At 42.5% G+C, this 14,316-nt stretch overlaps 1 protein-coding gene across 1 annotated transcript; it reads left to right on the top strand.

Annotated features, from left to right (window-relative positions):
* The first annotated feature begins 8,426 nt into the window (after positions 1–8,426).
* Positions 8,427–13,709, top strand: LOC123452479 (probable CoA ligase CCL6). Its single transcript, XM_045129132.1, has 19 exons — positions 8,427–8,705; positions 8,852–8,915; positions 9,011–9,100; positions 9,203–9,259; positions 9,359–9,407; positions 9,652–9,728; positions 10,011–10,050; positions 10,129–10,223; positions 10,300–10,464; positions 10,960–11,070; positions 11,156–11,243; positions 11,332–11,398; positions 11,720–11,795; positions 11,882–11,999; positions 12,243–12,488; positions 12,591–12,730; positions 12,839–13,021; positions 13,116–13,235; positions 13,318–13,709. The coding sequence occupies exons 1-19, from the start codon at positions 8,554–8,556 to the stop codon at positions 13,366–13,368; spliced, it is 1,989 nt and encodes a 662-aa protein (XP_044985067.1). The 5' UTR covers positions 8,427–8,553; the 3' UTR covers positions 13,369–13,709.
* Positions 13,710–14,316: the final 607 nt, after the last annotated feature.

The following is a 14,316-nucleotide window of genomic DNA, read 5'->3' as shown; positions in this document are numbered from 1 at the left end:
GTGTTACCTGAAGATGGGTGTCATCAAAGATCGGGAAGGGGTTTGCATCATCTCTGATCGCAACACCGGACTATTAAGCGCGCTTGAGATAATTAAGGCTTCACAAGATCCAGATTGGGGGTGGCCCGATCTGAAGACAAGGTGGTGCATGAGGCATTTGGCAGCTAATTTTTATTCGAAATTCAAAAACAAAGATTGGTTCAAGCTATTCAAGAGGATGTGCATGCAGAAAACTACAGCAAAAATGAATGCTATCTGGGCAGGTATCAATGGTCAGATCGAGCGCGCATCCCTCCCGGCGAGAGAAGACCGGAGGGGTCGTCGAACAACAATAAATTTGAGCCAGTGGATTAATGAGAATTGTCCCAGTTTGTACAAGTGGGCGCAGTCTCATGACACAGGCGCTAGATACGGTATAATGACAAGCAACATGTCCGAGGTGTACAATGGTGTTCTTAAAGGGGTGAGGGCACTACCTATCACAGCACTAATTGATGAAACTTGGAACCGGACTGTGTCATACTTTGCAGATAGAGTCACCGTTGCCAAGGCACTAGTTGACTTGAACAAGACCTGGTCTGAGAAGATGCAAAGACATCTTGATGACAAAGCAAAGAAGTCGCAAAGACATGGGTGCAGGCAGGTAGATGCACTTCGGAATAAATGGGAAGTTAGTGTGCGAGCAAAGTTTGTGAAGGGTCACCACAGGGGAGAAAAAAACAAGCTGTGACGCTTGGCACAACCTCGTGCGAGTGCACTTGCAACAAGCCCAAGCTTCTGGGATATCCTTGCAGTCACGTATTACGGGCAGCTGCAGATCAACAAATTAGTGTCGAGCCATACGTATCACCATACTTCAACATGCACAATTTCAGAATAATGAAGCTCTACAAAATATAGTGCCTCAGCAACGGTAATTTTACTAATGTTAATTTAATTATGTGCTTATAAAATACAGAATGTGATGTCAATTTATTTATGCAGAACATACGATGCAACTACGACAGAAGCGTACTATAATTGGTATCGCATGAGCACGCGTACTAGACTGACGAGTGAACCACCTACGATGCCAACACATCCAACGCATATGGAACAGTTGCAGAGACGGATGGACACATCATCAGCTTACTATCGTGACTCCGCGGTAATAATCAACATCTTGCTATTCAGGTCCATCATTTCATGAACAATTTAACCAACGAACAACGATTTTTTTCAGATTGATATTTGCACCCAAGTACAAGCGATGGCGAGGGAAGGAATGCGAGCCCAGGGAATTGATCCTAAAGGCAGGTCGTGGTTTAAAAAAATTAGCGAATTCGTGAGCACAAGGTTTACGAGATGCGGTACAGAGAACGACGTTGTCACTGCAACGTACAACATTCCGGAACCGAGGTCAGCTAGACCGAGTGCGGCGCCGTCGTCGTCCATGCGGTGGGGAGAGGGTCGTAATACTACGCCGACACTTCCACGACATGACTCGTCTCTACCAATACATGGGCAGACATCACAGGTAAATGCTCCAGATGTAGGTTCGACACCCGAACAGACTCATTTCATGGAGCAGGATGCATATACAGCATATGGCGCACACATTCAAGGATCTCAGCCATATCTGCCCGCGCGAGACATTTTCAGCACACTCCTTACCCACCTTGGTCTGGAGGGGGTTTTATAGGTGCAGCAGAGCGAGACGAATAACTAATGGCGGGAAAACGAGGAGGGAAAGCGAGGCGGGAAAGCGAGGGCGGGAAAGCAAGGGCGGAAAGCGAGGCGGGAACAAAATGGCGGCAAAGCTATACGCGGGATAAAATGGCGGGAAAGCGAGGCGGGAAATAAATGGCGGGATAAAATGAACATACACGTAGCTGAAATTAAGATACTCATTGCGGAAATTAAGATACACATTACTGAAAATAAGATACAATTTGCCGAAATTAAGATACAACTTGCAGAAATTAAGATACAACTAACACAACTTAACATACAATAAAATAAATCTACTGAGTCCAACGTGGATATTTTCCTTTTCCATCACCAGCTTCTTTTGCTGCCTTGGCGGCACGAGCCCTTTCTCTCTTTCTCTCCCTCTCAGCTTCACGGGCCTGTTCCCGCTGTCTGTAAACCTCCTCCAGCCGAAGTTTCTCTTCTTGATTTTTCCTTTTCATCTCATCAAGAAAAGCCCTCTGCTCCACACAGTAATCTTCCCACTCTTTTTTCTGCTCTGCTTTCTCCTTTGCTTCAGCCTTCTCACGACGCTCTTCCAAGTCCAAGCTAGCCCATGCACAGCGACCTCTTTCACGAATCCCGGTCACCGTCCAGTCCGGCATTTCCGTGTCAATCCAATGATAGTACATGCAGAGAGGAGGAGGAGACTAAAGGATGGATCAGATTCAAGTAAACAATAATATCAAATAACAATAATCTGGATGACTTGAGCATACCGGAGGCCTGACGTACGCAGAAATAGATTCGGGTGGATCAGATTCATAATTGGCGCACATGAAAAACTTTATGCCCAACCAATCTGAAAAATCCGTCACCTCCTTCACCTTGCAGACATCTCCGCACCAACATCGAACTGCTTCCACCCCCCGAGGCAAGCTTGCACTCTGCATTTTCCTAGGCCTAATGCTCTGATCCGAACAAGGCAAACTCATACTGACTATGGAGGTGCAGGTGCTTTGAAGTCTGTCTGATGGTGAAGAGAGTTTCACTCCCTGCCTCTTTTTATAGGCTCTGCCGGATGTCTACGCGGGAAAAAAGGGCGCGAAAACGAGAAACTGCAGTGGGAAAATTTGGCGGGAAAATAACGCGGAAAAATTAGGCGGGAAATTATTGCACTGCTCGTCCGTCGTTATCGCGTGTACATTCTAAAATAAGTCCATATACATCCATATGTAGTCTTGTAGTACGAACTCTTAAAAGACTCTTGTAGTTACTTTTGTATAAATGATTTTTTTTTCAAACCATGAAAGAGAATTGTGTGTGATCATTATAGAAGATAAAGAAGAAACAAGTACAAAGCTCTAAGCGTCATACAAAAAAAAGACCAACTTTACTAAGAGCATCATTATAGAACCATGAAAGAGAATTGTGTGTGATTATACGAATAAGGATTCAAAATCATTTACTTTCATGTAAATGATAGTTGCATTTTAAGTATTAAGATTACATATTATGGCGACCAACGAGAGCATCATCACCAAGTGATTAGTTAGTAATGTTTTCTACTTTATTCCATGGCAGTGTCACTACTGCGATAGCAATCAAACATTCACTCCCAAAATATTTGATCGAGAGCTAAAACATACTTTCTCTATAAATAAATATAAGAAACGCTATTGTAAACAATGTCGACCTAGAGATAAAAGCCCCACGAAACCACCGTAACGAACAGTGTCGACCAGGAGACAAAGAGTCCCTCTGAAATCGCCGCGGTGAACAATGCTGACCCGAAGATGAGAGCCCCGTGAAACCGCGGAAAAAACAGCCCGCCTTCACTGGCGTGGATATCTTGGTTTGGTTCGAGGGATGGGGGATAACCACGGCCCAACAAAATATCCGTAGTATATGCCTCCCATGCACTTAGCCATCCGTGCAACTTGCACAATATTTTTGTTCAAAAGGATTGCACGGTCCGAACCGGAGCAAGTTGGCAGGAGTAAATTTCGCACTGTTTCGTCGGTGGAGAGCGGGAAAAATTCCCACTGTTTCGTCGGTTCGAGCGGGAAAGGAGCCTGGGAATCAGCGCAATCAGCAACAGTGCCGGCCGCGCGAAAACAATGCCCTGGCCGTCTGCTCCCGAGGCGGCAGGGCCCACCCAGCTTTGTCCGTTACGGACAGGAGTGGGCGGGAACGGGATCCAGCGCTGGCCACCTCAGCCGGTGCCGGCAGGCCTCGGCCGCCAGGGGCGGTGGCGGCAGGCCCCACGGCCGCCTCGTGCGGTGGCGGCAGGGGCCACGTGCCGCCTGGCGCGCCTGCCGCCACCCGGGGTGGGGGTCTTTTTTCTTCTTTCCACTCGCAGGTGGTCTATTTTGACAATCTCATTCGACAGGGGGTCCTTTTGGACAAAAATTCCACTTTTCATCGCACGAAGGGAGTATGATACTATCTTCATAGTGCAGAATATCATAGAGTAGTGTCATATATAATCTTATTTATTAACATGCATGACACAAAATAGTATAGCATTTAACATGACATAATATCTTTCTATGCTACTTTTACCTTTTTTTCTTTAATGCTCTGTCATATAAGCGTGCTTGCTATTCCGTGTACATGATATCGACATGAAGTTTTTGCACCCGAGCTCAGCTCGGGTGAACAGTAAATTTGGGAAAAAAAATGTAAATTTTTTTGAACAAACTTTGACAATTTTTTTAAGTGCTCACAAAATTTCATCACGAAATCACATTTTCAGAAGTCATGGTAAAAAAACAAAATTGATATTTTGTTTTTTTTTGTCACGACTTCCACAAATATGATTTCGTACTGAAATTTTACAAGCTCTTAAACATTTTATAAAAGTTTATTGTAAAACAATTCATAATTTTTTAAAGATTTTTTTTTTTTTGAATTCAGTGTTTACCAGAGCTCAAGAGCTCGGGTGTAGAAAAACACTTTCCACTAAGATACCATTACTATGGCGCCTGATGCATCTACAACAGTGTCATCACAACTATGCTAATTGCGACGACTAGGTCAACCATTGTTACTTGTTAGCACTCCGGCCAACTAATCGACGGGACTGTCGGCTCGTGTCATGCTAACGAGGTACCCACCTTCGTCGGGGTTTTAAGCTACGTACAAAATATTTTTGGAGCTCAAAATTTAGAACGCGAGTAGTGACGGAGACAGGAGAGAGAACCCACCAAACGTATAGCATTCCCTCACGCGAGGATTATGCTTCATCAACATGTTAGTGCTTATTATCGGGTAAGGACATCAAAAAGTTTAGAAATAGAAAAGTTACACAAAGTTCACGAATCGAATATGATCTGTAATAATCCAGCTTCTGCGATATATGATGATTCGCTCGTTATTTGAGGCGTTAATTTATCTATTAAAATATCATCAGTTTCTACCCGAGATCCCAACCAAACAAATTCGTTTTTGTCCAAATTACAGAGTAAATGTTGCCCCGTTGATTTCATCGGTTTCGGCATGTGATTTATAAATAGCTTCGGTCCAAAAGACAGAAGAGTCTCTCCATCGCATAAATGATTGTGAGTTTACTTTTTCATTATCTTTGGTAAAAGCAAGTCCATCACGTAGACACTCATAACATGCTCTACCATATTTTTTCTTACGGATAATCCCGATTTTCGTTAAGTAGTACATTTCCATATGCTAGTTTCAACAACTCTTGTTCTTTACACTTCTTGGGTCCGGGCCCCCTCACATTAGAAATTTGCTACTAATTCATTGATGAACAGTCTGTAATTAGGAATCAGTTGATGCTTAAAGCCTTATTTTTCTATGCTTTGATCCTCCTCAACCTATTTTGACTACAATCGGCTCTTCCAATCCTTATTTCCTGGCTTCGTCACTGAACGCGAGGGCTCTTGGTAGAGCATCTCTAGCAGGCCCCATAAAAGGACCGGACCCGTAAAATAACCATCAGAATACAAATCGGGCGGAAAGCACTGTCAGACTAGACCCCGTAACCGCGTCCGATCCATAATTTATTTTTTGCAAGGAGCAGCAAAATTCTCACACCAACCCACAAAAACGTAGGTTCTCCCCCCGACTCGTCGGTGCCCTGTATATATCTAGAAGCGGTTGGTTGATGGGACATTTCACCCTTGCTTTTCCCCCACCCACCGCCGTCGGGCGCCGCCTTTGATTCCGGTCACACCAGCCGCCGGGATCACGCCGGTGGGCTGCCGCATCCCCTAGACCGACCTCCCCCATGCCCTCGTGGCTCGGCTCACCGAAAAGCTACAGATCAGTGGTTGTTTTGTCGCGACCGCTGAATTTGGCTTTTCGGCCACCGGCGGGTGCGTCACAACCATGGATTGGCCGGGAGCACCCCGCACAGCCTCGGCAAAGCAACGTTGCCACAACCATGTAGGTACTGGTTCATCCTCTAGTCGCCGGCGTCGGTTTGCCGGCAAGGACTCTTCCGGCTGTCGCCCTAGCTTGGTGGTCGCGCATCGGCTCGTCGGCTTGTCGATGCCTCTTATACAGTGTGACGACTGCCTAGAAACAGTCTTGCGGCTCACATCCAACACACGAGAGCACCTCGGGTGGGTATTCTTCAAATGCAAAAACAACGGGGTATGCTCTTCTTCCTCTTCGGCTTTGTCAAGTGATTTGGTTAAATTATGGTAGCTTATTGAGGTCTTCATCTATGTAGGAAGGTAGATGCTTATTTTGGTATTGGAAAAAAAATACATCGGTCTATTGATAGAAAGAAACTTAATAGATGTTCGTGCATTTCTTAGTATAACTGAGTCTAACGATGCAGCTGCATGTGCAATTACAAAAGAAATTAGAGGGGAAACAACGTATAATTCTTTAGAATCAAAGTCAAAGAACGAAGAATGCAAATTGAAGAGCCCCAAGATCAACAGTGAATGCATGAAGAAGATGTTGATCCAACTAGTGGAAGCAGTTATGGAAGTTGGATATCTTCTAAAATGTCTAATTAAGGTTCTTGTTTCTTTGGTCTTGTTGTTTTAGCGAATATTTGATGAATGATAATGTATCCAATGCCTTTAAAAAAATAAAAAAGCAAATAAATGTATTTTCATGCCTGAAAATGTAATGCAAATAACAGATTTTGCGGACCGGCATGGGCGGCGAGCCGGCGACCGAGCAGACTCCGCAAAACGGACTCGTATAAAAGGATATTCGAATATCCTTTTATACGGGTCCGTTTTACAGCGTTTACTCAGCGTATCTATTTATACGGGTCCGTTTTGCAGGATCTGTTCGGCCACCGCCCACACGGATCCGCAAAAGCATTTTTTCACGACTTATAAACGACTTTTGTGGGGCGCCTTTATACGGGATGTGCTACAAATGCCCGTAATATATTCGTTGGGCGAGAACTGCAGTCGATCGCACGGATTATTGTCAGAAAAGTCGCACCAACATGGCAGTTGCGATATGATTAGCATGCCAGCTATGTATACCAATACGGCAGTTCTTGTAATTTTCAGAAAGATCAGCAACATGACTGTATTAACTTTCTGTCAATGGATCAAGACGCCTGGAGGCTTTAAAAATGGATGTGTGAATGCTGCCCAAAGTCGTTGAGACTTGGACCTGCATTTTCCACTGCTGGCATGCGGCGCCTTCAATTGCCGCCACATCTCGTCCATCTGATAGCAACTTGGCCATTTGGGGATTGCTCATTTAGTTTTGCATTCAATATGATACTACTTTCTTTGTCATAATTTAGAAAACATGATTAAATTTATGTGTATTTTTTATAATAAACAAAGTTTAGGCGTATTGCATTTATTTCTAACAGCTAATTAATACTCCGATGTACTACTTTTATATGCGTCATAATTTAGAAAACACCCCTTCTAAACCGTAACAGAGGGAGTACACATATTGTTGCTATCGACAAGTTTTCTTTAAAAGATATTCATATTAAGTTTTTAAAAATTATATGTGTTCTAGCTAAATGCTCGTGTATTGCTATCGGATTTACTTTTGATTGAATTCCATCTTTTCCACCCACTTCAGGTTCGTGACATAGGGGCACGGGTTTGTCTAAACTGGGATTTGTATATCAGATAATATCTATCACAAACGTGAATTTTGGTGGTAAAAATCGAATTCACTCTTTATTTATTTTGTTATATACTATCACTTGCTTAAACCGTATGTGGCCACCATATTCGTTGTGTTCCTTTTTTCGGTCACTATTTGTTAACTCATAATGAAGCATTAAGGGGAGAAAAACATACTACATTGACTGTATGACTAAAATACACACAGTAACATCAACATGCACATCATCTCTTTATAGAAGTGAGTGCATGTGTGTGCATGCTTGTAGAGGTAGAGTAACGTGCGTTCATATGAGTAAATGTATATACGTACTTAAAATGTGTTAAAAAACACCAACACACATCAAAAAACGTTCTTAGAATGCGTTCATACGAGTAAATGTATGTATGTTCATATGAGTAAATGTAGTATATATGAAAATCTGCATTTATAATGTGTTAAAAAAACACCAACACACATAAAAAAACGTCGTTAAAGAGCAAAAACATTAAAAATAAAATGTAAAAATGTAATATTGAGTGACAGCTTCAAATCATCCCTAATTTATTTGCAACGGCCATTAGAAAATTGCATTTGTCCCACACGTAGACACTTGCCAACCAGTACCAGAATAGTAACACAAGCTTTAAATTGCCCACCAACCTTCACCACCACCATAACTGCCACACATCTGGGCTCCAAGCCCTCGCTGACTGACTCAAGCTACAAGCTCAGCAAGCTCAAGGAGAAAAAAATATCTGCATCTCACGGCACCAAGCCCAGTCCGGCCGTCCATTGCTAGCTGGAGAGGAAGGTTCGATGGAGAACACGGTGTACACCGTGAAGGTGGGCGAGGGTACGCCGGCCGGCGGCGGCAGGCCCGCGGCCGGACCCGTCTACCGGAGCATCTATGCCAAGGACGGCCTCATGCAGCTTCCGCAGGAAATCCATTCCCCATGGGACTTCTTCAGGTTCGTTCATGGGTCATGGCAACATGCGTTCGTAAGCATTCTGTCATCACTTTATTAGAAATTTCAGTGTGATCCGAGGGTTGCAGGTGTTGAGATTTCAGATAATTTTGTTCAGTGTTTTCCCCTTTCTGTTTCCGTTCCTGCAGTGGAGCAGTCAAGAAGTACCCCAAGAACAGAATGCTAGGACGGCGTCAGGTTTCTGATGGCAAGGTAAAGCAAAGTAGTTCACTATGATGGGCATAATGATAGTATTTTTTTAATAAAATGATTTCAATTTGGGAGGATGCAAAAATTGTGAAATTCAGGCTGGTGACTATGTGTGGCAAACTTATGAACAAGTGTACCAGAAAGTCATCCAGATTGGGGCAGCTATCAGAGGCTTCGGCGTTAAGCCCGTGAGTGAAGAATGTTGCTCTGTCTTTAAACGCCGAGAATTTCTTTCGATCTTGGAACCTACTGCAGAGTGTTTGTTTGACATTGTTGATTTGTGTTGGTAGGGGGCTCACTGTGCCATATATGGATCCAACTGCCCAGAATGGGTCATGGCCATGCAGGTGAGAATTCACTATTCATTTATTTAAAAAATGTATATTTCAGAAATATTTTGTGAACTGATGTGGGATTACACTTTGATTGTACTGTTTGTTCTGCAGGCTTGCAACAGCCAAGGAATTTGTTATGTACCACTGTATGACACCCTTGGTAGGTTCACGATGCTTGCTCACACACACTAATACACGAACCTCTATCTGTTCATGAATAACCCTTTTTATTTGGAAGATGAGAATTTGTCTGACCGAGTTAGCAAGGTACAATATCAGTGTAAATTTTCTTCCAAATAATGATAAGTTACATTAGTCCTTGAATGGAAGTCTGGATTCTTAACCATGTTTTCCTTTGCACCTAGCAATGTTGTATTGACTGGATAGGGTTCAACGCAATGCAGGACAAAATGCAGTTCAATTCATCTTGGACCATGCTGAGATCTCCATAGCCTTTATGCAGGAGAGCAAGATAAAATCAGTAAGCAAAACCATATAACTTTAACGAATATGAGAATTGCCTTAACTATAAAAAATATAACTGTCATATATATAAGCATGTCTCCAGTAAATGCTAAATGTGTTTCTACAAAGTTGATCAATGGGAACTCGGATACAATAAAGCTATCCCTTACCCGCCAAAAAATAATAATTATAATAAAAAATCCCTGAACATGTAGAAATCGATGTACTAAGCTCATGCTTGACATTAGTTGTGGAGATCACCACTACACATCTAAGTCCCTGAATTGCAATTTTTCAGATTGCCGCCATACTCCCAAAGTGCACAGCCCACATCAAAGGTTAGCTACCTAGGGTCCGGACATCAACTATTCCCAATTTTGTGTGATTAATTTCTTACTTTATATGTGCAACCTCAGCCATTGTTAGTTTTGGAGATGTGCCAATTGAGCTGAAAAGGGAAGTTGAACAATTAGGAGTATCTTGCTTTTCTTGGGAAGAATTTTCTACAATGGTCAGTGTTAGTTCCTATTAAAATACTCCATTACAGGATCATAAATGGTCTGACACATAAAGTGCTGTTTCAACAGGGAGAAGAAATTCAAGAACTTCCTAAGAAACAAAAGGACGACATTTGTACAATCATGTATACCAGTGGAACAACAGGAGAGCCAAAGGGTGTGATAATCACGAACAGGGCTATCGTAGCTGGGGTTACAACCACAGAACACCTCCTCAAATTGACAGATAAAGTGGTAAGTATTTACTTATATGCCTCAAAACTAGAATTTCAGTGTGGCTTTTCCATACTCTACATTTTCCCACAAAAAGAAAAGAACAGCAATCGAGCGTAAACTTTTGTGCAATGGGGCTGATGCACGACTGATCACACACCGTCCTTGTCGCGTTGCTCTAACAAACGGCACCACAGCTTCCAGATTATGCCGCCAGTGCTCCGTCGCCCCGGGATGGTGCTATGTACCGTTCGCACCATATAATTCATAAATTGTTTCTTGGAAAGGCTGACCCAAAGTGGTCGGACCCTTCTCCGGACCCTACGCAAGCGGGAGCTATGTGCACCGGGCTGCCCCTTTCTTCCATAAGTTGTATTTCACAAAAATATTTTAATAAAAAAATAGTGAAAAATGCTAATCCTTTGTTCATCGATGATTTAGAGCTTTGTTTTCCTGTCATGTTAACCTGGTAACTATTACTTTTTAATGATAACCTAAATCCAAATATGTATGCAGGTGGATGAATATGATTCATACTTTTCCTATCTTCCATTAGCTCACATTTTCGATCAAGTAATCGGGAATTACTGCATCTCCAAAGGGGCTTCCATTGGATTCTGGCAAGGGGTATGGAGCTATACCTTGCAAGAAAAAAAATATTATGTTGCTTGTCTGTGCCTTCATCATCTAAGAGGTAAAACTTTCTTAATAGGACATTAGGTACCTGATGGAGGATGTGCAAGTGATGAAACCAACAATATTCTGTGGTGTTCCCCGCGTTTATGACCGTATATACACAGGTATGATGCAAACCTCCATAATTTGTTGTTGCAAAATTCCCACCACATTTTGTGCTTCATCATAATTAAGGAATCTCATGAACTGAAGGTATCAACCAAAAAATTCAGTATGGAGGGCTGATAGCCAAGCACCTTTTTCAGTATGCTTACAACTAGTAAGTATTTTCAACAAGATTAAATAAACACCTACTCCCTCATTCCCACAATATAAGATCATTTCTCAAGCTAAAACATAGCTTGAAAAATGATCTTATATTGTGGGACGGAGGGAGTACCATTTAATCTCTTTTTCCAGTATGCTTACAACTCGTAAGTATTTCAACAAGCTGAAATAAGCATCTACACCCTCCGTTCCATAATTCTTATCGTGATTTTAGTTCAAAAACCACGACAAGAATTATGGAGTGGAGGGAGTACTTTTTATTCCCTTTCATGTTTTGAGTTCAAACATAATTAACCCATCAAATTGTCATCAGCAAACTCGGCAATTTAATGAAAGGGTTCAAACAGCATGAAGCATCGCCATTTTTTGACAAAATAGTCTTCAGCAAAGTACGGAAAATATTTGAAGTCCCCATGTTTCTTTATTTTTACTTCCTTACTATACATTTGAGATACTTATATCATTGATGTTACAGATAAAGGAAGGGCTTGGAGGCCGGATACGTCTCATGCTATCAGGCGCGGCACCTTTGCCAAGACATATTGAAGAGTTCATGCGAGTTACCAGCTGCAGTGTCCTCGCACAAGGATATGGTGAGACCGTTAGTATTCTTATGACAACTCTGCTCATCATAACCATATTGACAAGTTTGTCCTTAGTTCTTTGGTCACAGCTTGGTTCAGCAGTTAAACTGTTATGGAATACGATCATTGAAATGAATATCCTAGAAACCTTATCTTAAATTACATGCCTCTACTTACTACTAGTATACTAGAAGTCTAGTTACTTCTGATGCCGAGGAATGAGAAATTGTTAATCATGCTATTGGTGCGCAGGGCTCACTGAGAGTTGTTCAGGATGCTTTACATCAATCGCCAATGTTATCTCGATGATTGGGACGGTTGGCCCTCCCGTGACGGCGGTCGAGGCACGGTTGGAGTCTGTTCCTGAAATGGGTTACGACGCGCTCTCCAGTGCACCGCGAGGCGAGATCTGTTTGAGGGGGCAGACCTTGTTCTCCGGGTACTACAAGCGCCCTGACCTCACTGAAGAAGTGTTCTCAGATGGGTGGTTCCATACAGGTGAAGCCCCTTCTCTTCCATAATCCATTCCTAAGTGTACCGTACAACACAACAATGAACACATGGTCCCCAACGAAATTTGCAACCAATTTATATATGAAGGCGATATCGGAGAGTGGCAGCCAGATGGCACGATGAAGATCATCGACAGAAAGAAGAACATCTTCAAGCTGTCCCAGGGGGAATATGTAGCAGTGGAGGTCCTGGAAAGCGCATACGCTCAATCTCAACTCGTTGCATCGGTACGATAAGCAAAATAACGGAATGAATAAATAAATAAAACTGCAGTGCGTCGAATTCATGGTTTTGTTCAGATGTAAGTGACCAAGAGACTCTCATCTTTGAACAAGGTTTGGGTCTACGGTAACAGCTTCGAGTCCTTCCTTGTTGCTGTGGTCGTCCCTGAGAAGCAAGCAATTGAGGACTGGGCTGCACTTAACGGCAAGTCTGGTGACTACGCCGAGCTGTGCAGTGATCCGAAGGCGAGGAGGTACATCCAGGATGAGCTGAACCAAACCGGCAAGAAACTCGGGGTACGTCGTCGTTGATACACACATAAATTTAGTAAGCTATGATCCGTGCCCAGTTTTTTCCATCATAAACCACGATCTCGTGCCATGATTGCAGTTGAGAGGATTTGAGATGCTGAGGGCCGTTCACCTGGAGCCAGTGCCATTCAGCATAGACAAGGACCTGATCACTCCAACTTTCAAGCTCAAGAGGCCCCAGCTTCTTAAACATTACAAGGTTAGAGAGAACAAACCTGGTCATGTTCGTACCAGTTAGTGGTTTAATTTTTGTTCACGGGAAGAACAAAATTATGCTGCAGGATCGCGTTGATCAGCTGTACAAGGATGCCAAGATGGGAACTGCACAATAGAAAACGATGCTTAAAATCAACCAGTGTATACTATGATCAGCTTTCTGAATGTTTCCTCAAGAGTCAAAACTAGTATGATACTATGATGTAGCAACGGTAAGTAAGTTGGTTACGGCTCGAGGCGGTGACACTTTGTACCACCACTACTGCATACATATACTTGGTCTGTCATTCAAGACCTGGATATCCCAGTGATGTAAGTCTGTTGCGCTTTCCTTTTGGAACTTTAGTTTTACCAGTTTGTAGTTTGTGTTATACCAGATGATTTATCGATATGAAATCGGAGGGGGCGGCCTCTGTTTCATTCAAAAAATAAATTCAAGACCCGGATCCAGCATAAATCTCTGCTTCAAAAGCTATATGCCGTGGAAGTATTACAGTAATTCGTGTCAGAGTAAAATATATTTTCACAGAACGTGCTAGTTTTTGTTTAGCGAACATAACGTGCTAGTTATTAGTTTTTTTAGAAAAGGAAGGTTACCTCTGATCTCTGCATCGAAAGTTTCGATGCAACCCCTTTATTAAAAGAAACAATAATATAGTCTGTGGTTCCAAAACAAGCTCAAAAATGTTACAAAATATGCAACATGTATTCCCATAAGGTCATAGATCATAGATCGATATAATATATGCAGAAAACCTCTTATACAATGGGATAAGTACAAAAGGGTACATGACTATATTATATATACTCTAACACACACACCCTCAAACTCATGGTGGATGAACAACACTGAGTTTAGAAAGATAGAAGCCATGTTGCGCTCTAGTCTGGGTCTTCCTTAGAAAATTCGTCAACTGTAACTCGGAACACACATACTGAAGAGCAACAACCTGATCCTGCACACCAACACGCACATAGAAAGCATCAACACCAATATGCTTGATGAGCTCATGCTTCACAGGATCGCGCGCAATGCTGATAGCACCTGTACTGTTAGATAATAG

Source organism: Hordeum vulgare, chromosome 5H (assembly GCF_904849725.1).
Source record: "Hordeum vulgare subsp. vulgare chromosome 5H, MorexV3_pseudomolecules_assembly, whole genome shotgun sequence".
NCBI classification, from domain to species: domain Eukaryota; kingdom Viridiplantae; phylum Streptophyta; class Magnoliopsida; order Poales; family Poaceae; genus Hordeum; species Hordeum vulgare.
Note: the sequence above shows the minus strand (reverse complement) of the source record. Positions and strands in the feature narration are given on the sequence as shown.

Bases quoted from the DNA above. Each gene is read 5' to 3' on its own strand.
- LOC123452479 (XM_045129132.1), top strand. From the start codon at position 8,554: ATGGAGAACACGGTGTACACCGTGAAGGTGGGCGAGGGTACGCCGGCC. The intron at 8,916-9,010 runs GTAAAGCAAAGT...TGTGAAATTCAG, and splicing joins GTCAGGTTTCTGATGGCAAG to GCTGGTGACTATGTGTGGCA. The intron at 11,071-11,155 runs GTATGGAGCTAT...CTTTCTTAATAG, and splicing joins CCATTGGATTCTGGCAAGGG to GACATTAGGTACCTGATGGA.